Source organism: Bubalus kerabau, chromosome 15 (assembly GCF_029407905.1).
Source record: "Bubalus kerabau isolate K-KA32 ecotype Philippines breed swamp buffalo chromosome 15, PCC_UOA_SB_1v2, whole genome shotgun sequence".
Lineage (NCBI taxonomy): Eukaryota > Metazoa > Chordata > Mammalia > Artiodactyla > Bovidae > Bubalus > Bubalus kerabau.
Window position 1 is genome coordinate 34,604,973 of NC_073638.1, and position 25,483 is coordinate 34,630,455.

The 25,483-nt window shown below is 43.5% G+C and overlaps 1 protein-coding gene across 1 annotated transcript in view; it reads left to right on the forward strand.

The window, feature by feature from the left end:
- The window catches only part of SERGEF (secretion regulating guanine nucleotide exchange factor), a 246,203-nt gene that overhangs the window by 135,307 nt on the left and 85,413 nt on the right, over positions 1–25,483 (forward strand). Inside the window, exon 10 of the mRNA XM_055548452.1 lies at positions 21,075–21,111. Coding sequence (XP_055404427.1) covers positions 21,075–21,111 — 37 coding nt within the window. The remainder of the gene's footprint in view (positions 1–21,074; positions 21,112–25,483) is intronic.

Below are 25,483 nucleotides of genomic sequence, written 5' to 3' on the forward strand. Positions count from 1 at the left end.
TTACAGAACTTGGTGACTGGCTAGGCTTGGGGTGTGAGAGGAGAACTCAGAGACGATTCCAAGGTGACTGCAGAGATGATGATGGCAATGCCTAACAGCCAGAGGAGAGTCAGAAGGGGAAATAGATTTGGGGGTGGGAAGGGCTCGTTTCAGAGAAGGCAATGGCAACCCACTCCAGTACTCTTGCCTGGAAAATCCTATGGATGGAGGAGCCTGGTAGGCTACAGTCCGTGGGGCCGCTAAGTTGGATACGACTGAGCAACTGCACTTTCACTTTTCGCTTTCATGCATTGGAGAAGGAAATGGCAACCCACTCCAGTGTTCTTGCCTGGAGGATCCCAGGGATGGGGGAGCCTGGTGGGCTGCCGTCTATGGGGTCACACAGAGTTGGACACGACTGAAGTGACTTAGCAAGGGCTTGTTTGGTGGTAGATGATTTGTTTTGTTTGTGCAGGTGGAATTTCAGGTGCTGGTGAGTAGCCTAAATCACGCCTGTGTTCAGTGCTCTTCACCACTGCTATCCTCCTCCCTTCTGTCCTTCCTCCTGTTAAGCAAACGTTTGGTTGTCTTTTACAGTCCAGCTGAACGTCGCCCTCTGGTGACCTTTGTTTGTCTCTGAACCTCTGATGTACTGTCCATGCCACTGGATATTACCTGAGTCTACTCTCCCCAGCACATGCCCTCAGACGCAAATATATACCTGATATATGTGAGATGAATGTCTGGTGATTATAACTGACATTATCACAACTGAAGTTCATGTTTGTATGAAAGTTTATAGAAGCACTTAGAATAGTCAGAAATGTGTTGTCATTTTCTCCCAGTCCCTCCAGGTAAAATCAATGAGCCACTGACTCTCCATATGCTGAGAAGGTTATTAGGGAATAAATGGCAACTTTTAGTTTAATAATAAGCACAGTTGAGGACATTCAGTTCAGTTCAGTTGCTCAGTCGTGTCAGATTCTTTGCAACCCCATGAATTGCAGCACGCCAGGCCTCCTTGTCTATCACCAACTCCCGGAGTTCACTCAAACTCATGTCCATCGAGTCAGTGATGCCATCCAGCCATCTCATCCTCTGTCATCCCCTTCTCCTCCTGCCCCCAATCCCTCCCAGCATCAGGGTTTTTTCCAATGAGTCAACTCTTCGCATGAGGTGGCCAAAATATTGGAGTTTCAGCTTCAACATCAGTCCTTCCAATGAACACCCAAGACTGATCTCCTTTAGGATGGACTGGTTGGATCTCCTTGCAGTCCAAGGGACTCTCAGGAGTCTTCTCCAACATCACAGTTCAAAAGCATCAATTCTTCGGCACTCAGCTTTCTTCACAGTCCAACTCTCACATCCATACATGACCACTGGAAAAACCATAGCCTTGACTAGACAGACCTTTGTTGACAAAGTAATGTCTCTGCTTTTTAATATGCTATCTAGCTTGGTTGTAACTTTCCTTCCAAGGAGTAAGCATCTTTTAATTTCATGGCTGCAGTCACCATCTGCAGTGATTTTGGAGCCCAAAAAATCAAATGAGAGAGTTGGAATGATTTTTAGTTGCTTTAAGTAGATAGACTGTTAGAAAGAATGGTTAAAGTAAAAAGTATATTTTGGGTGACATCGATGCTGAGATTGATGTTTTGTATGTATTTAAAAAAAAAGACTCTTAGCATTGTACTTGGCACATAATGCTCAGTAAAGCTGGACTGTGTTATTACTGATAGAAAATTTGAAACTGTAAATAGAAAAAAAGCCATTTTAAGGATAAGATCAACATTTGATTAATATGAAAATGTATACAATGCTTTTAAAATTAATTTATTTATCTTAATTGGAGGATAGTTTCTTTATAATATTGACACAAATCACCTATGGGTGCACATGTGTACCCCCAACCTGAACTCCCCTCCCACGTCCCTCCTCACCCTATCCCTCTGGGTTGTCCCAGAGCACTAGCTTTGAGTGCCCTGCTTCATGCATCGAACTTGCACTGGTCATCTATTTTACGTATGGTAATATAGATGTTACAATGCTATTCTCTCAAATCATCCTACCCTTGCCTTCTCCCACAGAGTCCAAAAGTCTGTTCTTTACATCTGTGTCTCTTTTGCTGTCTTGCATATAGGATTGTCATTACCATCTTTCTAAATTCTATCAGTTCAGTTCAGTTCAGTTCAGTCGCTCAGTCACGTCCAACTCTTTGCAACCCCATGAATTGCAGCACGCCAGGCCTCCCTGTCCATCACCAACTCCCAGAGTTCACTCAAACTCATGTCCATCGAGTTGGTGATGCCATCCAGCCATCTCATCCTCTGTTGTCCCTTCTCCTCCTGCCCCCAATCCCTCCTAGCATCAGAGTCTTTTCCAATAAGTCAACTCTTCGCATGAGGTGGCCAAAGCATAATGACCACTGGAAAAACCATAGCCTTGACTAGACGGACCTTTGTTGGCAAAGTAATGTCTCTGCTTTTGAATATGCTATCTAGGTTGGTCATAACTCTTCTTCCAAGGAGTAAGCGTCTTTTAATTTCATGGCTGAAGTCACCATCTGCAGTGATTTTGGAGCCCCCAAAAATAAAGTCTGACACTGTTTCCACTGTTTCCCCATAGGTATGCGTTAATATACTATACTGGTGTTTATCTTTCTAATTTATTACACTCTGTATAATAGGCTCCAGTTTCATCCATCTCATTAGAACTGACTCAAATCCATTGTTTTTTATAGCTGAGTAATACTCCATTGTGTATATGTACCTCAACTTCCTTATCCATCATCACCGATAGACATCTAGGTTGCTTCCATGTCCTGGCTATTGTAAACAGTGCTGCGATGAACACTGGGGTATGTGTGTCTCTTTCACTTCTGGCTTCCTCGGTTTTTATGCCCAGCAGTAGGATTGCTGGGTCATATGGCAGTTTTATTTCCGTTTTTTTGAGGAATCTCTGCACTGTTCTCCATAGTGGCTGTACCAGTTTGCATTCCCACCAACAGTGTAAGAGTGTTCTCTTTTCTCCACACCCTCTCCAGCATTTATTGTTTGTGAACTTTTTGGTGGCAGCCATTCTGACCAGTGTGAGATGATACCTCATTGTGGTTTTGATTTGCATTTCTCTAGTAATGAGTGATGTTGAGCATCTTTTCGTGTGTTTATTAGCCATCTGTATGTCTTTTTTGGAGAAATGTCTGTTTAGTTCTTTGGCCCATTTTTTGATTGGGTTGTTTGTTTTTCTGGTATTGAGCTGCATGAGCTGCTTGTATACTTTGGAGATTAATTCTTGTCAGTTATTTCGTTTGCTATTATTTTCTCCCGTTCTGAAGCCTGCCTTTTCACCTTGCTTATAGCTTTCTTCATTGTGCAAAAGCTTTTAAGTTTAATTAGGTCCCCTTTGTTTATTTTTGTTTTTATTTCCATTACTCTGGGAGGTGGGTGATAGAGGATCTTGTGATTTATGTCAGAGAATGTTCTGCCTATGTTTTCCTCTAAGAGTTTTATAGTTTCTGGTCTTACATTTAGGTCTGTAATACATTTTGAGTTTATTTTTGTGTATATACAATGTTGTTAAAATGCCATTTAAAGGTCTAAAGTCATTGTTGATTAATATAAAGATGTTTTGTTTGCTCATAAAATTATCATGACTGACATATTTGGAGAGAATCAAATTCAAAAAACTAGGAAGAGTTGTTTTTCTCTTCTAAATGAAAGATAAAAGGGGTCTAGTGAAAGATAAAGGGGGTGTGGGGAAAAAACATTACTTCCCGACCTTTCAACAACTTTCCATCTCCCTTTTCATTTCTCTGGACCATCAGATTTCCAGTGACCAAGGTGGAAAGGGAACTAATGTCAGTATCTACTTTGTCTGAGGTACTAAATACAGGTAACTGAATTCAATCCTGGTGATAGTCCTGTGAGATTATTGCTGTAATTCCAGCTATGCAGATGAGGAAATCGAGGCTTAGAAAGTCTTAGTAACTTGGCCAAGTTCACAGGACTACCAGGTACTAGAACCAGAAGTGAGAGCTCTTTCACTTCGTCTCTTGCAGTAGCTTCCTGACGGTATGTGATGGAAGAGCACACGCTCCTCCCCGCTGCCGTGCAGCCTTCTTGCTTGTGAGGCGTAGGGCGAGGGGCGGGGTTGGGGGCATTTTATGGCTACAACTTCACATGACAGTTGCTAGAACAAGTAATTCATTCAACAGTATTTGACCTCTGTTTTGTTTGAAGGCAGGATCAGAGTCTTGAGTTCCTCAGTCACCATTGCTGCCTGCTACTCATTTAAAATACGTTTATAAATAGTGTTAAATTATTGTGAATACTCAGCTCTCCTCAATACATGGGGAATATTGTAAGAGGAACTTGACAAGAGAAGTCTGTCTCCAGATTCTTATCTGGAGACTCTAGGGAAGAGTCTGCTTCTAAGCTCATTCAGCTTGTTGGCGGATTTCAGTTCCTTGTGGCAGCAGGGCTGAGATCCCGTCTCCTTGCAGGTTGTTGGTCTGGGGTTGCTCTGCAGTCAGATGGTGCCCTCCAGTCCTTGTCTCTCCATCTTTAAAGCCAGCGATGGTGCTGCAGGTCCTTCTGGTGCTTTGAATCTTTCTGACTTCTGCTCCTGTCGTCAGCCACAGAAAACACTCTGCTTCTAAAGGGTGTGATTTGATTAGGCCAGCTGGAGACAGCCCTTCCATTTCTGATAGACTTTCATTTTTAGAACGGCCTTTTGGATATTAAGCTGTACATTGACATTTTAACCATTTCTGTCCATTGATCCTCATTCTGCCATCTCATTCCACAGTCTGATTCCCTTTCTCCCTGCCTCATGGCCCTTGCACCATTCAAGTTTTCTCTTCCCTAGATTGAAAACACTCACAGTGTTCCCTTTATTTTTTACAGGACATGTAGCATAGCAGTCAGTGTACACGCGAGTCACACATGCTGTTCTGTGCTCACTCAGTCGTGTCTGACTCTTTGCAACCCCACAGACTGTAGCCCGCCAGGCTCCTCTGTCCATGGGATTCTCCAGGCAAGATGACTGGAGTGGGTTGCCATGCCCTCCTCCAGGGGAACTTCCTGACCCAGGAATCAAACCTAGGTCTCCTGCACTGCAGGCAGATTGTTTACCAGCTGAGCTACCAGGGAAGCCAGGAATCACACATAATTGGATTTAAATTCAGCTATACCACTTACTAACTGAGATAATGGACAAGTTAACTTCTCTGAACTTTGGTTTCTTTATCTATGCATACTTTATAAGATTAATTCAGAGATTAAATGAGCTAATGTATGCAAAGTTCTTAATCACTTTCTCTTGTCCCATTACATATAACTAATATATGTTAGCCACTATTATTCTTTCTACATTGTTCCTCTTTTCGCATTTTGTTTTTTTTTTTTCCTGGATGTGATCTATTTTGGCAATGACATTAATAAAACATGCTGCCTGTATTACACAAGTGTCTTAAAAAAAATTCTAAGTTCTTTATCCAATAATTCTCCTTTTTATAAAATTTATCCCAAGGAAATAATCAGATCTAGGCAAAGATTTTTGTTTAAGAATATTTGTCATAACACAATTTATAATGGTGAAATATTGAAAGAAATCGAGGTAACTAAGAATAGGGAAATAATGAAATTAGGATACATTCATTTGATGCTATAAAGCTGTAAAAATCACATTTTTAATGAAAGTAATAACATGGGAAATATAACATTGTTTATTGCAAACATCATAATATAAAACAGAATATATAGCATGACCCTAACTGTGTTTCTGAAATTATGTCTATTTTATTCACACACAGACAAATATTATTAGGGATAAGAAAGACTGAAAGGAAATCTGCTATGTGTTAATAATGAGTGGTGGGATTATAGGTGTTCTTTATTTTCCTTACTATATTTTTTTGTAATAACTGTGTGTTACTTTTATAATCTGAAAAAAATTGATAAATTTTATTTTAAAATTACTTTAGGTAGGGAGCCCAGAATAATACCTGGTAGTCTACAACTTTGTTTGGAATCAGAAAAGTTGCAGAGTCACATCAGTAGATCGAGAGCACCTCTGATGATCACTCAGCTGGGAACTGGCCTGAAGGCAGTGGGATTCTAGCAGGCCGCCCCTGCTAGGGGTCAGGATGGCAGCTCTCATTAGTCTGTTGACCTATGGGGCTGCCACCTCATAAGGACACATGTGGGGCTGGGTCACATGGCACCGTCAGCTGCTGCTAACGCAACATCACTCTCGGCGCTGCGTTCAGTGTTACACCGCGCCCGCTTGTTATGATAAGTTTTGACATCTCTGTCACATCTTATTTGCATTCTTGGCTTTGTAATCCCAGAAAGAATAAAGTTTTGGGATCTGAACCTCTAGACTTTGTTTTGTTCTAATCAGAAAAGCAAATTGATCCTTAGTGTGAGGAGCTCAGGGCACCAGAGGGGCCTCTTGGTCAAGACCCATATTCAGGTGGTCCTGCCCCATGCCTGGCAATGGCCCAGCCAAGCTCTGCTGTATAGTTGCTGCAAAGGCAAAAAAAGATTCTCGGGTCTTGCACACACACGGCTCAGAGTCAGCCTGTAGGCTTGTTTTTGTTCTGTTGCAGAGAACAGAACTGAGAGAGGGTAGGGTTGTGCTGTCTCCATCCACACACTTGGAATTCACTTTCTAAAATTGTTCCCATCCAGGGGCTTTTCCTCAGACCTCGTGGGATCTAGCTGTCATTGTCCTGAGAGGCCATTCTGTTTATCCAGTGACTTAAAATCTGAACATCTGAAGGATCATCTAGTCTCTGAATTCAACCATTACTTACAGAGTTCAAAGCATTTATGAGACCGTGGTAAGAGCTGAGGAAATTCAGATAAATCCAGTGTCATTCATCTAGCATTTCCTAGTATCTACCCTGTATATCAGATTCTGAGCCAAAAGCTGGGGGAGGTACACAGATAAGTGACTTCAATTTGGAAAACATCTGATTAGGACCTACTATGTTCAGGGCACTGTGCAAGGCACTGAGGAAATAGATTAATGAGACACAACCCTTATGCTTAAGGAAGTTACAACTTAAAAAGTCTGGGAAGAGAGACATGGGAACCACTTAATAATAAGTGGAATGAGTGTTATTTCTATAGCAGAGCCCAGAGGAGGGAGTAATTACTTCGGAACTGGCCTGGCTACTTACTAGCTATGTGCTTTTAGTCAAGGTATTTAACCATTCCATTCCTCAGGTAATGTATCAAATGAAGATATAATGAGTTAATTCCAATGAAATATCTACATGGGATTTAGCAGTCATAGATGTTAGCAGTCCTTTCCCTTCTCCTCTTCTGCTGTCTCCCTCCTTCCCAAGAATGAATGGTGAGGGTTACCCCGAACCAAGGGGACAGCATGAGCTGGGTGTGATGAGGAGTAGGGCAATACAGTGTCTGGGGTCTGATGAGGCTGGCATGCAAGTATTTGTGGATAATTCAACTGGAAGAGAGGCCAGAGAACCACTCTAGGTCTAGACCATGGAGGATTTTCAATGCCAGACAAGGAGTGTGGGTTTGGGTGACATGGAGACAGCTGATCCATGTGGACTTTCAGAAGAGCATCTTGGCAGAGTAGGGAGAGGTTGAGAAGGAGAGTGATACTACAGAAGCTGCTGCAGAATTCCAGGCAAGAGTTAAGGCCAGAACTAAGACCACTTCTCTGACTCCCTTAGTGTGGTGGGGCCTGTGGTTTTCTTGTTGTGGAAACATTGGTTTGCATGGCAGTTTATCCCATGTAGCCCATCAATGTTAATATTCTGAGATTATATTCAGTCTCTTGACCTCAAGGCTCATCCGCCCATGCATCCCTGCCCATGTAACTGCGCTCATTGCATTGCATATAAGATGAGCATATACTTGAGACTTCCTGTGTGTGGACACCAATGGCTTACACAGAGCATCTGTAGAACCTGCTGAAATATGAAATAGTCTTATTGCAGGGGAACTTTTATGAAGAAAAGCCTAATGTTTAAAATCACAACAATGAAAATTAATATAAAGACATATTTTCCAAAGGCTTTATAATATAAAAAGAGTTGGGATATTACAGGAGATGGAGGTAACATTTATTGAACTATGTCTAAGTATTGAGTTGGCAAAAAAAAAATTCATGCAGGTTTTTCCATAACATCTTATAGGAAACCTGCACAAACTTCTTGGCCAACCCAGTATCAGGAGTGGGGTTGGATGCTTTGGTATACTTGATCTTATGGATCCTGTGATGCAGGTATTAGGATAGACACTGAAGAAATGAAGGATTAAAGGTGAAATCCCTAGGCCCAAGGTCAGGTAATTTAACAAGTATCAGATTTAGGACCAGGTTCTTAATCTCCATGAGCCTCAATTTTCTCATCTGTTTTCACTGCTTTTACTTTGATCATTTCACCTGTACGAAACCAGTGCACTGCCCCCAATCCTGCTACGATCTTACTTGCCTGGGGTCCCGTGGTCCACCAGGCCACTGCTGTCGAGCCAGGCTCTGAGCTCCCCGGGCTGCTGCCAAGCCTGCTGAGCCACTTGCCTCACGTGGGCTCCCATTGTCCACTCCCCTGCTTAGCCACCTTCCTTCCTTCAGCTTTTGGACTGAATGATTCAGGAAGGAAGGCTATGCTTCTTTGCTTTGAGTATGTGTGTGCTCAGTCGCTCAGTCATGTCTGACACTGTGCAACCCCATGGACTATAGTCCATCCAGGCTCCTCTGTCCATGGGATTTCCCAGGCGAGAATATTGGAGTGAGTTGCCATTTCCTACTCCAGGGGATCTTCTCAACCCAGGAATTGAACCCGTGTCTCCTGCATTGGCAGGTGGATTCATTACCATCGAGCCACCTGGGAAGCCTACTTTTACTTTACTTTTCTCTTTTTCTTGTTTGTTTGTTTTGATTGAAGTATAACTTAAACACAGTAAAATATGCAGATCGTAAGTGTTCAACTCAATGAAACTTTACATTTGTAAATACCTATGTAATCACCCAAATTAGGCACCTCAGCACCTTAGCAAAGCATCCCTCTTGACCTTTCTCAGATACACCTACCCCAAGATTACCACTGCTCTACACTTCCACCATAGATTAGTTTTGCTTATTTACATTTTTAACTTTTTATTTTGAAATAATATCAAATTTATAGAAAATTGCAAGAATAAAGAACTCTCCAAATCCTTGACCCAGACACAGCATGTTTTAACATTTTACCACATTTGTGTGCATTTATGTGTGTGTCTCTTTCTAAAAATTTAACATTGATAGAACACTGTTGTCTAATCTACAGAGCATCTTCATCTTTCTCCAGTTGTCTCAATGACATCTTTTATGACAATTTTTCACTTTGATGTAGGATCCAATCCAGGATCGTATATTGCATTTAGCTGTCATGTCTTTTTGCTTGCTTTAATCTGGAATAGCTTTTCTTATCTTTTATGATGTTGATTTTTTTTTTTTAAGAGCACAGGACAGTTGTTTTGTATAATGACCCTCAATTTGGTTCTATCTGATTTTTCCTCATGATTTGATTTCATTAGGCACTTTCAGCAGGAATATTAAATAAGTGATATTTCTTTAATGTAATACATGAAGAGACAACTGATATTGATTTATGCCATTGTCAGTGATGCTAACTTAGATCACCTGGGTGAGGTGACGTCTGCCTCCTTTACTATAAAGCTACCATTTCTCCTTTCTTTGTAATTAAGAAGTAATCTGTGAAGAGATACTATGTGAGTCTGTGAAGTGAGACTATGTAAATATCCTGTTCCTCTTCATACTTTGGCCCAATAGTTTTAACATCTATTAATGTTTCTTGCCTGAATTCACCATTATATTGCAAAATTGTTTTCTTGATAAAAAAATAATTATTACTTTTGCATTTATAATTTTCTACATTTTACTATAAGGGAGAGCTTTCCTTGCTCCCTTATTTATTTATTATTCATAAGTATAGTATATACTTAGGATTTTTTCTTATATTTAATGAGCTGTAATATATTATCATTATTCATTTTGATGCCCTAATTTTCCCTGACTTAGCCAGTGGGAGATCCTTCAAGCTTCTATATCCTTTTGACATATCCCTGTCATTCTTTGATCACTTCCTTTCTTCTTGGCACAAATAGATGTTCCAGGCTCAAACTGTTCTTTCCCAGTCTCAACCCTGGAATCAGCCATTCCTTCAGGAAGCTCTGATTGTTCTTAAACAGTATTAAAAAACTAAAATCGGTACACCAAGTGACCTCATTGCTGCTGGGGTGTCATTGCTTCTAGACAATTTCATATTGGTTTAACTCAACCTCTGTGTGTGTACAAATAGAAAACTGTGAGTTCATACTGATATGTCTAATTCTAACCTTATATCCACAGAGTTCCTCTTGGCCCTCTCTCATTACATAGTTGTGTTTTCTTTATCTACAGTGAACACTCTAGCTCCCAAGAACATTCATATATTTCATCTGCACAGTCCTAAAATATATACAAAATACTTTCAGAACTAATACATGCATACTGCTATGGGACAAAATGAATCCATTAAGTAGAATAAGGGTATTTTTAACAGTTCTTTTGGTTTTTAAACACAATTTATTTAGTCAAAGTACTGGGCTTAAAAGTTACTAGGACTGGTTCTTTTCCCCCTCTTCAGAACAATTATATTATTTATTTGAAATAAATTTGCCTGTTTTTGAGCTTCATGTAGACAGTGTCTTACAATATTTACTCTTCTGTGACTGGAGTCTTTTGTTCACCATTATTCTTGAAGATTTATCCATGTTTTGAATAGCAGTAGGGTTTTTATTCCCCAAAAGTTATTAAGTATTCTGATTATCTATAATTTATTCATTCTATTGATGATGAATATTTGGGTAATTTTATGTTTTTATTTATTATGAATAAAGCAGCTGTGAACATTCTTATACATGTCTTCTGATGGAAGTAAGTAATCATTTATTTTGTGTACTTGAGTCTCCTAGTGTGTGTGTCTGTGTGTATTTACCTTTAGCAGATACTGCCAATTTTTCAGTGCAGTTGAGTTTATATTCCTGCCAGCCATGTAAGAGATTTCCAGTTGTTCCACATCCTCATCAGCATTCGGTATTGGCAGTCTTTATAAATTTCAGCCCGTCTTGGCTATTAGGGAAAGGGTTCAGTTTTTTGGAGAAGCATGCTGGCCTAAATCTGTTCATTACCTGTCTCTGAGGTTAGCTGCTCAGCTCACGTGGTTGTATCCTGTTTTCATGGGCCCAAGTAACTTCCTAGTGTTGCCTTTACTGAAATTCAGATGCATTGTTGTATTTGGCACTTGTAGTCTTTAAGGATCAGAGATACTCTCAGGTTACTTTAGGATGGGCATAAGTACTGGAAACAGGTGAAGCAAATGCCTTATAAAAGAACAACTGGAAAGTCACTTAAAACACAAGGTAGCTGAAAAATCTAGACTTTCTAGTACTGTCAGCAGTAGGCTCTAGAAATCTCACATTCCAGTGACTTAGCTACTCTTCTTTAGTTTGCTCCTGTTGCTTCCAACTCTTCTGACTGTAGCTCCTCTTTATATTAACCTTTCTTGTATCTATTTTTTCCAGCTACCGTGCCAGCTACCAACAAGACGACTTATACCGTACATTTTTCAGGCAGAATTTTCACATTAAGCCGCTTGACAGACTGTGGCCAATCTATGCATTAACCTTCTTTGTGCAGGTATCCATCGATAGCCCATTCACACCAATTATGCCACGAGTGCACATAGTATCAACATAGCAACTTAAGAGAAAGGAATTTTCTTTGAGTGCACTATGGGAAAAGCAATCATTCTGAGTGGCTGGCTGGCTAGTTTAATCGTGTATATTATATTCTAATTAACTAGACATTTCTCAAGTCCTCTCCTTATCTGGCAGTAAGTAATTGTTGAAAAAAGGAAATGAACTGTTCATAGTGAACATATGCCAGTTCTGAGTACTTATAGTTTCCTTTTATATGTTCTCCAAATTATATATTTTATATATTTTGGAGAGATGTCTGCAGAACAGGGTCAAACTCAAAATGAATTCTATTCTGTAGAAGTTGGGATGGGGTGTGAAAGGGTTTTAGGATGTATGAGATTCACTTGTTACCATCCCATCCTAAAGTTGAGGGAACTGAAATCCAGAGAGGTGAAGAGATTTGCCCAAGGTCCTATGACAAGGAGGTGGCAGGGCAAGGACTCAAAATCCAGATCTTCTGGTTCCAAGCTCTTTCCACTACCCTACACTGCCTGGGGAGATATGCCCTACCCCCACACCCAAATTACTAACAGTAGAAAGGAGGTTTGACAAAAGCCAACTTTAGCCAAGGCAAGTGGTAGGATTTGAGAGAAGACAGATCTTTTAAGGGCTGAGATGATCTGGGAGACTTCCTCCAGGCAGTGAGTTTTGAACTGGGCCTTGTAAAGTTGGTAGGTTCAGAATGGTATGGAGAAGGGAGAATGGTGCAAATATGGTGCAAAAGAGGGAAAACACAGAGATTTTCCAGGCACAGAGAAGAGACTTGTGTTGCTGGGTTAGTGGGTTTATGTAGGGAAGGAGTGAGAGATCGAGTGTGATAGGAAGTTCGAGACTTTGAGACCATGACAACTTAAAAAATTTCTTTTTAAACCAGATCATGACAGGATGGCAAGAAGAAAGCTTGAGAGGCAGCTCTCAAAAGCTTCCAAGTTGGAGTGGAAAGGACTGAACTAAGATGGTAGCAGCTAAAAAAATCAAGACATGGAGAAGGCAGAATTAACAGGCTCTTGAGACACAGTAGGAGAGAGATAAAGGAGCCAGAGAGCTGTTAGTCACTTGAGAGTTTGAGCCTTAATGCCTGGGGCAGTCTGGTACCAGAAGAGGGGCAGGATGTGTAGCGGGTAAAGCTCACAGGCTTTGGATCAAGGCTCACCTGGTAAATAGCCCAGTGTGACTTATTTAACTTCTCAGAGTGTGTTTGCCGACCTGTTAGAAGATTGATCCCCACTTCTAAGAGTAGCTGGGAGGATGCAGCTTTGCGAGTAAAGTGAAATTCCATAATATCACACGTTTGGCATCCAGGCACTTAACAAATTTTAGCTATCTTCCTCCCCACCGCAACCTCTCCGTTTGAGAATGAAGTAGGACCTAGTTTAAGGTTCATTTTCTTAGGTATCAGTCAGTCAGTTTAGTCCTTCAGTCGTGTCCAACTCTTTGCGACTCCATGGATTGCAGCACCCAAGGCTTCCCTGTCCATCACCAACTCCCAGAGCTTGCTCAAACTCATGTCCATCAAGACGGTGATGCCATCCAACCATCTCATCCTTTGTCGTCCCCTTCTCCTCCTGCTTTCAATATTTCCCAGCACCAGGGTCTTGTCCAATGAGTCAGTTCTTTGCATTAGGTGGCCTATACTTAGGTATGCTGCTGCTAAGTCGCTTCAGTCGTGTCCGACTCTGTGCGACCCCGTAGACGGCAGCCCACCAGGCTCCCCCATCCCTGGGATTCTCCAGGCAAGAACACTGGAGTGGGTTGCCATTTCCTTCTCCATAGATTGTGCAAAAGGAGACAGAATGGGTACATATATATGTACGGCTGAGTCCCTCAGCTGTTCACCTGAAACTATCACAACATTGTTGGTCGGCTGTATCCTGATACAAAACAAAAAGTTCAAAAGAAAAAAAAAAAAAAGTAAATCTATTTAAAAAACAAAAGAAAGAAAAATAGGCTTTGCAGGGTGAATGCATTCTTCCTTCCCTGGATTTTGAGGTGGACGACAAGCTGAAACCTCTGGGCCCAGAGGTCTCATTTTTTTTGGTCTCCTTTGACATCTAGGCTTCAGTCAAAAGTTGACGCCCCCACAAAGGGAGTCAGAGGTGTCTTTGTAAGAGTAGGTGCTTCCAGAAACAAGCAACCGCGCCGCTCTGCTGTCACCAAGGACCTCCTTTGAAGCTTTTTCTGAGCCTACTGGTAAAACGCCTTTGACTGACAGGACTGCAGTTTGCTGTAAAACATGCCCAGCCTCCCAGCCTGCTTTTCTAACAGGTTTGGAAATTCTGGTTTGTCTCCCTTGAGTTCTATGCAGGTGGCAGCTGGGTTAGGGCAGAATTTAGCAAAGGCTGCGCTGAGGCGCCCATTCCCTTCCCTGTTAACCCGTTAATCCCAGCCGGGGCGAGGCTGCCGTTCTGGAGCTGCATGCCAGGCTGTTCTTTCTCAGGACCGGGCGGCGCTGGCCAAGGACGTGCGGTGAGGGTGGGAGCCGGGGCTGTACCGCCGAAGCTCTCCTTCCGCAGAGTACCCTACGGAGTGGACGCCCCGCCCGCCCGCCGTCACGTGCGTCCACACGTGTGCCTTGTTGCCATGGCATCGGCCGGCGCCCAGGCCCATTGGCGTGAGGCAGAACCAATCAGTAGGCCCGTAACGCTGCTGCGCACCAGGGTGGTCCCTGAGCTGCCACCTCGCCGTTGGGAGGTCCCCGCGCTGAGGATGGCCCCTGGATGGTGACGGGGACCAGCCTCAGGGTTGGTCTGGCCTCTGCCTGGTTTCCCTCATTGGAATCTCAGTGATTCTTTCCCTGCGTCCTGGTCGCACCCCGCCCTACTCTGATTTCCCTGATCAAAGTGTGCGGAGTGGGACAACCTGGTGGCCTTCCCCGCGAGGTGATAGCTTCCACAAATCTCTGTTGCCATTTTACAGCCGTGTCACCTGAGAAAAAGCCCTGGAACAGCCCTTGATCGAGGTAAATCTAGATCTACCAGAGGTAGACACTCGTAACCACAGGCAGATGCTTGAGCCTTGTAAATCTGGGGCTCTCCCAGCATAAGATCCCTTGATAATTGACACAGGGTTGCCAGATGTGAGAACATGCTATGTGGCACCGGGAAGGGTTTGGACAGTTAACAGGACAGAAAGGTTGAAGGAAATATGAGCACAGAATCCGGCACCTCTACCAGCTGTAAGACTCTGATCAGTTACCTCACCTCTCTGAACCCCAATTGTCTCATTTGTAAAGTGGTTGTAACAAAAAAAATTTAGATTTGGTTTCAGTTTAAATGAAATAATATAGGCAAAGCAGTTAGCCAGGTTCTTGGCCATTAGCACTCAATAAACTGCCAGTCAGCAGTTTATAGAAATGGTACAAGTGTGATGGTGGAAACTAAAGCACTCATATTCAACATCTGGACAATATTTTCACAGTCATCTCATTTTTATTTATGCTTTTAGTTATTCCTTTACTTAGCCCATTAATGTTTCAGCAGCTACTGGTAGTGGATGTCCACTACCAGTCAGTTCTTGCCCCAGGTCATCCCTGTCCAACTGTATTTAGTGGGATCCTGCCCAGGGGGAGTTGTGGCCTCCTTCATGAGAACTGATGGAGTCCAGCTCCGCAGGAGGGATCCTAGGAGATCTTGTCCCCGTGGCAGTTGAGGCTTTGGAAGTTTTTTTCTGCAGCTCTGCCTCCTCAGACTGAGTTGCCTGAGCAGAGCAGATCCCTCTAGTGTTTGGACCAAGTGACAGGACAACTTTCCATAAACTCCTCTGTCCCCCACTCCTCACTGTTGAGGGGGTGTGCCCCCTGGATCCTGAAGGCCCCAACCAGCAAGCTGAAACCCACCCTGGAACAGTCCTGTGCTCTTGACACCCTCCCCATCTCTCCTGTCTACTAATACCTTTCCCTTCGTGCCTTCATGGTGCATCGCAGTGCCTTTCTGCATTTGGACTGGCATCTCCACACCACTACTCACACTGTTTTGGGATCATCTCACATCTCTGGGTCCATTATCTTTGTCTGGGCCCCTTCATGCCTTTAGCTTGGGCTATGTGGCAGACGCATTACTGGGTAGGCACCCTGCTGGATCTGTGAGAGACAGAGGTACTTAACGTATGCGCAGTTCAAAAGTAAACATCATGTGGTAAGGGCCATGGTGCATGGTGCTGTGGGAGTAGCCAGGGTGGAGCAGTTGGCTCTACTTTAAGAAGTCAGAGAAGGCTTTACCAGGAGGTAACGTGGCACTAATAAGGAACCCGCCTGCCAATGCAGAAGACGTAAGAGACACAGGTTCAATCCCTGGATTGGGAAGATCCCTTGGAGAAGGAAATGGCAACCCACTCCAGTATTCTTGTCTGGGCAATCCCATGGACAAAGGAGCCTGGCGGACTACAGTCCATGGGGTTGCAAAGAGTTGGACAGGACTGAGCATACAGGCACAATGTAAACAATCATAAAGGATTTTGCTAGATGGAGAGTAGGAGAAAGGGAAGTTGAGTCAAGGAGAATAGCATGTGTTAAAGTCTGAAATCATGTGATATTCTTACAGAAAATATAGCTAGTGTGAATGGGAAAAGGAATATGTTACTTGGGGTTGAGAGTTCATGAGTAGCAAGAGGGAAAAGGGAGGTCAGAGAGGTAAACAGGGGCCTACTTGTGAGGACCTTGTAAGCCATACCATGTGCTTTAGCCTTCGCCCTTCCAATGCTGAAATCCTGTGGAGGGTTTTCTATAGGGGCATGACATGTTCAGTGTTATATGTAAGGAAGATGAGACTCATGGCTGTTGGGGGATGGACTGTGTCATTTGTCCTCTAGCAATTCTGTCAGGCAGATGGGAAGATACTCTTTTCTACCCTGTACTCCTGAGAATGCTGAGGTTCCAGGGGCTAAATACCTTGCCGAAGGTCTGAGAGCCAGAAAGCGGAGGACTTAGCATTCACCTGGTTCTGACCCCGACTGTCTTTCTCCTGGGCATACTGCCATTGTTAACAGAGTCTTCTAGAAAGCTGGGCAGTGGGTAGATGCTGACAGAGGCAATGTGAAGCAAATGGTCATTGACACAATCTTGTTGAAGAAGTGTAGCACTGGGATTTTGTGGCCTGTGGTGTTCAGTCTCCTGACCTCTGTGCCAATGCACAGACAGCAAGAAACAGCAGGGAACTTTGAGCTTCAAGCACTACATTGCCTTGACAAAATCCATTCATCACTGTCTCGCTCATTAATTCACAGCAGCATCTGCTGCCTGATGCTGGCGTTTGTCAGTGACTTGTTTCTGGAAGCCCCTGGTCTTCAAGGCTGGTCAGGTCTGCTCCCGCAGCCGCAGGGTGAGCCCCGGCAGTCAGAGGCAGGCCCTTTCTGCCTGCATTTATAAAATGAAATAACTTCATTAAAAAAAAAAATAAAGGTAGTGTAACCTGGCAGTATAGAACAGGAGCTCTGGAGATAGACAAACCTGGCTTTGAGTTCTATGGCTGCCACTTAGCAAGCTAGGAAGTTATGAATATATATGAACCTCAGTTCTCTTCTCTCTGAAATGAGCAAAGTCAAACCTACCAAAAGATTACTGTTATGAGTAAGGTGAGATAGTGTTTATAAAGTGTCTTGGCATGATACCTGGCACATATGAGTCCTCAGTATATGGTGGCTTTAATTTTGAACATTTAAAGAATGTTTGAAAAATAGAGAATTAGAAGGAAAAAAAATCTTATAATCTTACCACCATGATACAACTACCTTTATAATTTAGTTAATTATTTCCTTCAAATTTTTTATCCCTACTACTTCAGAACATGTCAGATTTTATAGCATATTTATTTTATAGCCAAGAGCCTTTTTAAAATTTTTTTTTTACTCCTCTGTGGTGGGAACTGCATTATATTTATTTTCCTTATTTGTACTAGATAATTTTTCTGATTATTAAAATTGTGTATAAAATTTAAAGAACATAGAAAAAGGCAAAGGGAAAACTATACTCATCAGTTCAGTTCAGCCGCTCAGTTGTGTCCGACTCTCTGTGACCCCATGGACCGCAGCATGCCAGGCCTCCCTGTCCATCACCAACTCCCGGAGTTTACCCAAACTCATGTCCATTGAGTTGGTGATGCCATCCAACCATCTCATCCTCTGTCGTCCCCTTCTCCCACCTTCAATCTTTCCCAGCATCAGGGTCTTTTCAAGTAAGTCAGCTCTTTGCATCAGGTGGCCAAAGTACTGGAGTTTCAGCTTCAACATCAGTCCTTCCAATGAACACTCAGGACTGATCTCCTTTAGGATGGACTGGTTGGATCTCTTTGCAGTCCAAGGGACTCTCAAGAGTCTTCTCCAACACCATACTTCAAAAGCATCAGTTCCTCAGTGCTCAGCTTTCTTTATAGTCCAACTCTCACATCCATACATGACCACGGGAAAAACCATAGCCTTGACTAGATGGACCTTTGTTGGAAAAGTAATGTCTCTGCTTTTTAATATGCTATCTAGGTTGGTCATAGCTTTCCTTCCAAGGGTCAAGCATCTTTTAATTTCATGGCTTCAGTCACCATCTGCAGTGATTTTGGAGCCCCCCCCCCCCCGCAAATAAAGTCAGCCACTGTTTCTGCTGTTTCCCCAACTATTTCCCATGAAGTGATGGGACTGGATTCCATGATCTTAGTTTTCTGAATGTTGAGCTTTAAGCCAACTTTTTCATTCTCCTCTTTCACTTTCATCAAGAGGCTTTTGAGTTTCTCTTCACTTTCTGCCATAAGGGTGGTGTCATCTGCATATCTGAGGTTATTGATACTTCTCCCGGCAATCTTGATTCCAGCTTGTGGCTTCATCCAGCCCAGTGTTTCTCATGATGTACTCTGCATAGAAGTTAAATAAGCAGGGTGACAATATACTGCCTTGACGTACTCCTTTTCCTATTTGGAACCAGTCTGTTGTTCCATGTCCAGTTCTAACTGTTGCTTCCTGAGCTGCATACAGATTTCTCAAGAAGGTCAGGTGGTCTGGTATTCCCATCTCTTTCAGAATTTTCCACAGTTTATTGTGATCCACACAGTCAAAGGCTTTGGCATAGTGATACTCATATTCATAATGACCCCCTTACCCTTATTCTTATCTTTACCCTTACCTTATCCTTACCCTTATCTTTAACCCAGAGGCTATCACTATTAAATTTTTGGAATAACTTCTTCCAGTCTTTTATTCATGTTTTATTATAGAGTTGAGATCATATTACATATATAATTTTAATGTAGTTTTTTCAGTTCATAGGATATCACACGTATTTTCCTTTATGGTAAGCATCATTTTCCAAGGCTGCATAATAATTTCCAAGTCATCAGATGGCTCTACTGTAACTTACATAGAATTCTCCTATTGTTAGACATCTAAGTTTGTTTCTAATTCTTCCATCTAAGTAGCTTCCTATGACAAAACCAAGGGAACCAGCCTCAGTATAACCAGGAAGCATATGATGAACTTGTGCTGTGTGTATGGCCTGGGTGAGGCCTAGGGGGACCCCTCAGATAAATCAGAGACAGAGCCTGCCTCACAGGAGCTCAGAGACTAGTCACCCTGGAAATATTTAATATCCATGTACTTCTTTGCCAGACAATGTCAGGGAATCCACCTAAACATGGGTAGCCCTCTGAGGAAACTAAGATCCTGGACCCATAGGTTTTACAAAGGAAAAAGTCTGAGAAGCCTGGCTGCTCTTTCTCACTGGAAGTGAAGTGAAAGTCGCTCAGTCATGACCAACTCTTTGCAACTCCATGGTCTTGGTCCATGGACTTCTCCAGGCTAGAATACTGGAGTGGGGGAGCCTTTCCCTTCTTCAGGTGATCTTCCCAAGCCAGGCATCGAACCGAGGTTTCCTGAATTGCAGGCAGATTCTTTACCAGCTGAGCCACCAGGCCTGCCGTGCTCAAATGTCTTTTGAGCCTGCTACCTTGACTGTCAGGGGCCTGTGCTGGTTACCCTTGAATATCACTGCCAAGTGGTTTTTCACTGGGAAAGAGTAAGAAGTTACAGCACCAGGACAGTGTGAGAATGAGGGAATCAGAGAGGCTCTAGTCTTAATTTACACACACACACACTTCCACTGGCACCTGATGCAAGTTATATTTCCTCTTCCTAAGCCCGTTTTCTCCACATTGTGTGAAAGATCAGACTAGGTGATCTCCAGGGCTCTTCCAGTTGACATTCCATAAGTACCTGAAGCCCTTTTTCTTGCCAGGAGCTAAAGTAAGATCACAGTAAATGTCACAGGATCTTCTCCAGAGCTTAGAGTTCCTTTTAATTAGTACCTGGGGGGCAATTTATGCTCTTATTTTCCCAGTCACTTCCTTCTGGTAGCATTTGGGACATGTGGAGACTGAGAGGTAAGAAATAGCTCTCACTGGGTGCAGCACTGGATTCAGAATCCCGAATGATTGTCTCTTAGGTGTTTGTTCTTTACGTACTTTGTTCATTCATTCATTTTCTCTGAGCCCCAGACCTTGTACAGTCCATCTGTGTAGTAGTGCAGAGGGGAATGAGACATAGCGCTGTCTTCAAGACACACACAGTCTAGTGAGGAAGTGGGAAAAGTGTAAAAGACGACAAGATGATTGCTGCAGTGGGGATACATATAAATTGCCTAATGGAAGGAGTGCTTCCATCAGCTAGAAGCAGTAGCAAGGGAGTGTTTGGATGCTTTGAAATTTTAAAGGATGAAAAGAATTTTTGGAGGTAGGCAGTTCAGGGGAGGCCATGCAGAGCAGAGGAGCAGCATGTGTAAAGGCCCGGAGGTGTGAGAGGACATGTGTTCAGAGAACTGCAGGTGGTTTGTGTGGCTGGAAGGTAGAAGGGAGAGTGAGCAGATGGGCAGAAGTCAAGCGTTTTCCCTTGGGCAAGTCTGTTTCCACTGAGTTCTTTGCTCATTTTATCATTTCAGAGTGATGGACTTTTCAGCTCAATTTTCCAAAACTGTCATTTGTATTGCCTTATATTTTCATTTTTTTTTTACAGTAACACATGCTCATTATAGAAAGTTGAAAAATACAAAAAAGTATAAAGAATAAAGGATTTAAAAAAAAATCACTTATGGTCTCTGCCTACAAGCAAATACATTAACATTGTGGTATATTTCCATTCAATATTTTTTTATTTTTTCACTTTTTATGGAGTTGTGAGTGTATTGTAATTATAGTCTTTTGTTCATTGTGCCCCTTTCTACTTCCTAAAATTGCTCCAAAACTGGATGTTAATATCCTTAAAAATAACTCTGATCATAAAATATAATGGCTTAAATAAGTTTTCTATTTATATCTATAATATAACTTATTTTATTTCTTTTTACAGATCTCTTGTGGCTCAGAGCATAATCTGGCGGTGATTGGTAAGTAATTTGTGTCCTGATAACTGCGTTTATTCTGAAACTCATGGGCAGAACTGGAGGACTCCTGATTAAGCAAAGGCCAACGTGCGTGTGTGTGTATGTTGGGGGAGATTCTGGGAAATGGAAGTATTTAGTTGACCAAGGCTTTGCTAGAGGCCCTTCTTCTAAAATTTCTATTCATATTATTGAGCATCTAAAAAGGTACCTGAGCTAGCCTCCCTGCTTCAGGAAGAGGCATTTTGGGGAGAATTAAAGATCTTACAGGTTGAGGGCATCATGTACAGAGAGCTGAACATTAGAGGGGAAGAGGATTGGGCTGCTCCTGGCTCTTGAGTCAGTCCTTTGCGCCGAATTCTTGCTTGGCTCTTTCTTTGGAGACGGGATGGGGTTGGGGAGTGGTGGCTTGGCCCTCTGCTTTCCTGCCTTGTGTTTCATGGCACTCAGGAACTCCCAAGCCTGTGATTAATTGATGTTTCTTCTTATTGGCTGTTTATAACCAAGGTTCACTGGTTTTTATAATCAGGCCTGTGAGTAATTCCTTCAAAAAGCTTTCTCGATACTTCCTCAGGTAGACTCAGTCAGTAGGTTAAAGAGACAGTGTAGAGTCTGGCTATCTGAGTTCAATGCAGGCTTCTACTTATTCGCTGTGTGACCCCAGACACAGTGCTTAGCTCTCCATGCCTCATCTTTCTCATTTTTAAAATGAGAAGGGCAATGGTATCTTGGGGTTGTTGGGGCTGTTGTGAGGGTTAAAGGAGTTGATATGTGTATTAGCACTTAGAAGAGCACTTAGCTCCTAGTAGGGGTTTTAGAAGTGTTAGTTGATATTTTCTAATATCGTTAGATCAAATAATTGCCCCCATCTTTAGGTCCCCCATCTGTGAAATGGAGCAGTTAAAACAGAAAACCAAGTTCCCTCCAGCCCCAGTATTTTATTTTTAAGGGTATTTTTTAATTGGAGTATAATTACTTTACAGTGCTGTTAGTTTCTGCTATACAGCGGTATCAATCGGCTATAAATTTATATATATCCCTTCTCTCTTGAGCCTCCCTCCCACCCCCTCCATCTCACCCTTTTAGGTCATCACAGCCCAATATCTTAGGGCTCTATTACACCCCCGTTGCTGTCTGCTTTGAGTAGGTGATGTCTGTTCTGTGAACATCCCTCTCCCAGCCTCTGAATCTCAGCTTCTGAAGGGCAAGGCCCCTGCCTTTTCCTTTTGTTTCCTGGTTATTTGCAGCACCCAGAGCAGTGCCTGGCACTCAGCAGAAACTCAAGCACTGTTTTCTGGATTAAGCTAGACTGGCTGGCTCAGCTGCCTGGGGTGGCAGTTTGAAGCACTGCTTTGCAGGCCCGAATGTGATGTGCAAGAAGGCAGAACCAAGGACAGCAGAGGAGGCAGGCTGCCAGCCAGCAGAGGGGTTGGGGGGAGGAAAGGGGCTGGAGTCAGAGAGGGAGTGAGAAAATGTAACAGCAAACCTGTGTGCTTTGCAACACCAGATACTTTATACTGGAATTGCTCCAGCCTGGGTGTAATTAAGACAAGCTAATCAAAAAATCAGAGGCAGTGCCTAGGATGTTGCTATTGCTGCTGTCACTGGACTGGAAGAGAGGTTGGCTTCTTCTGGGACCAGCACAAACAATAAGATTGCAGGGAATCTAAATACGAGAAAGAACAAAATACAGCTGACGGCGGGAGGGGGGGGGTGGGGGCGGGGAGAGTGGGGGAGCAGAGTCAGCAGGGTGGCAGGCAGAGCCGACAGGCAGCCTAGGGCTGTAGACAGAGCACAGACTCTGCAGGCAGACAGCCTTGGTTTAAACTGGCTCCATCTCTGTGTGAGCTTCCATTTTTTTCCTCATCTGTGTAATGGGGATAATTCCACCTGGCAGGATTGTTGTTGTGAGGATTAGAGAAGATAATATATCTGAAGTACCTGGTAGTATACAGGAGATGTGTAAGAAATAAAGTAACTATTCCATTTCTTTTTCAGTTCTCTTGGTCAGGGTAGGAAGAGGGGAAAGTCACTTGTTAGTGTAACTGTTCTAGTGAAGTAATTCTTGGTTGGGAGAGAGAAATGATGACATTCTGGAAAGGTGTGTCCAGCGTTCCTACCCAAGTGAGGAAAACAGCAGAGCCAGTGGGAGAGCAGGGCATGGCATACTGGTGAACTCCTTGAGGGCAAACCTCTTATTTTCCATTTTGTTCCCAAAGCCTGGGGCTTGGCTCAGTCTGCTGAATGAATGGTTCCAGAGTCAGGAAAGGTGGGCCCAGTCCCAGGACACTGGACACGTATACCTGCCTGTGTGTGAGCTGGGATCAGAGGCTGAGCACCCCTGGGGGCATGGTGCCTTCAGTGGGTGCCCGGCAGGATGCAAGCTGTGCAGCAGGAAGCTACAAGAAGCCTCCTGTGAGCCCTGGCAGGAGGTCAGCAAGAGGGAGGCAAGCTGGAGGAGCAGAGTTCCTACCAGCTGGATGTCTGGCTCTCACGGCTGGCTCCCCGCTCCACCCTCCTGCCCCTGCTGCCTTCAAGTGGACTTCCCTGCCTTCAGTCTCACCCCTGAGATCCAGCCCCTCCATGACTGGTGCGGGGTCACACACGTGATGGGCACAAAACAGTGCCCGAATAGACTGGAGCAGAATGTAGAGAAGCCACACTTTGCTCCAGGGGAGAAGAAACACATCAAACTGGAAGGGAGGGGAAAGTGAGATGATTGAAACAATGTAACTCAGGCTCTGCTGCTGCTGCTGCTGCTAAGTCGCTTCAGTGGTGTCCGACTCTGTGCAACCCTATAGACGGCAGCCCACCAGGCTCCTCTGTCCCTGGGATTCTCCAGGCAAGAACACTGGAGTGGGTTGCCATTTCCTTCTCCAAAATGAAAAGTGAGAGTGAAGTCGCTCAGTCATGTCCTACTTGTAGCGACCCCATGGACTGCAGCCTACCACGCCTCTCCGTCCATGGGATTTTCCAGGCAAGAGTACTGGAGTGGGGTGCCATTGCCTTCTCTGTCTTAAAATGCACAGGACTCCACAAAGCCTATTTGTTGTACCCACTTCATCGAGAAGAAAACTGAGACTCAGAGGTGAAAGAAGGTGCTCAGGGATAAGTAGCAGTAGATGACAGCACTCTGTGCCTGACTTTTCCACGAATGCTTCTTTGACTCACTCACCTCCTCAGGGCCAAGGAGGGTGGGGAGTGACTAAGAGCACAGACGCTGGGGTCCTATCTCCCAGATGCAAATCCTGGCTCCTCTGCTTCTGAGCCATGTAGCCTTGCATATGAATGACTTAGCCTCTCTGTGTCTTTAAAAAAAAATTATTTTAATTGAAAGATAATTACTTCACAATATTGTGCTAGTTTTTGCCATACATCGTTGTGAATCGGCCACAGGTACGGTGTATCCCCTCCAGCCTGGACGCCCCTCCCACCTGCCTCCCGTCCCCATCCCTCCAGGTTGTCACAGTGCACTGACTTTGGGCGCCCTGTGTCATATGTCAAACTCGTCCTGGTTGTCTCTTGTACATATTATAATGTGTATGTTTCAATGCTATTCTCTCAAACCATCCCACCCTCCCCTTCTCCCTCTGAGTCTAAAAATCTGTTCTTTATGTCTTTGTCTCCTTTGCTGTCCTGCACGTAGGATTGTTGGTGCCATCTTTCTAGATCCCATATATGTGTGTTAATATATGGTATTTATCTACTTCTTTCTGACTTACTTCACGCTGTGTAGTAGGCTCTACGTTCACCCACATTTTTAGAACTGACTCAAATGCATTCATTTTATAGCTGAGTAATAGTCCATTGTGTATATGTACCACAGCTTCCTTATCCGTTTATCTGCCGGATGGGCTGCTGTCTATGGGGTCGCACAGAGTCGGACACGACTGAAGCGACTTAGCAGCAGCAGCAGCAGACACCTAGGTGGCTTCCATGTCCTGGCTATTGTAAACAGTGCTGCAGTGAACACTGGGGCACATGTGTGTCTTTTTCAATTCTGGTTTCCTCAGGACGCTCTCTGTGTCTTGACTGCCTCACCTGGAAGACCATATTATTGGCCTCATAGTGTTGTTGTATAAAGGGCTGACAGTGCCTGACAGAAATAAAGGCTCAGTGAATGTTAGCTGGTGTTGGTGTTGCTTTTATTATATGTTGAGAATATAATTTAAGGAAGTAATATTAAGATGACTGTAAGAAGACTGAAGCTCATGGTAGGAATTCCAGAAAGTGGAGAGAGAAGTGTCTCCCTCACCTAGCGTGTCAGGGTCAAGGATCTCAGCAGAGCGGCAGAATGGATTTGTAAGCTGCAGCCTGGGTACACTGATCTGGGGATCTCAAAACCCCAACAGCCCTGGAAAGAGTGCCAGCCCAGCTT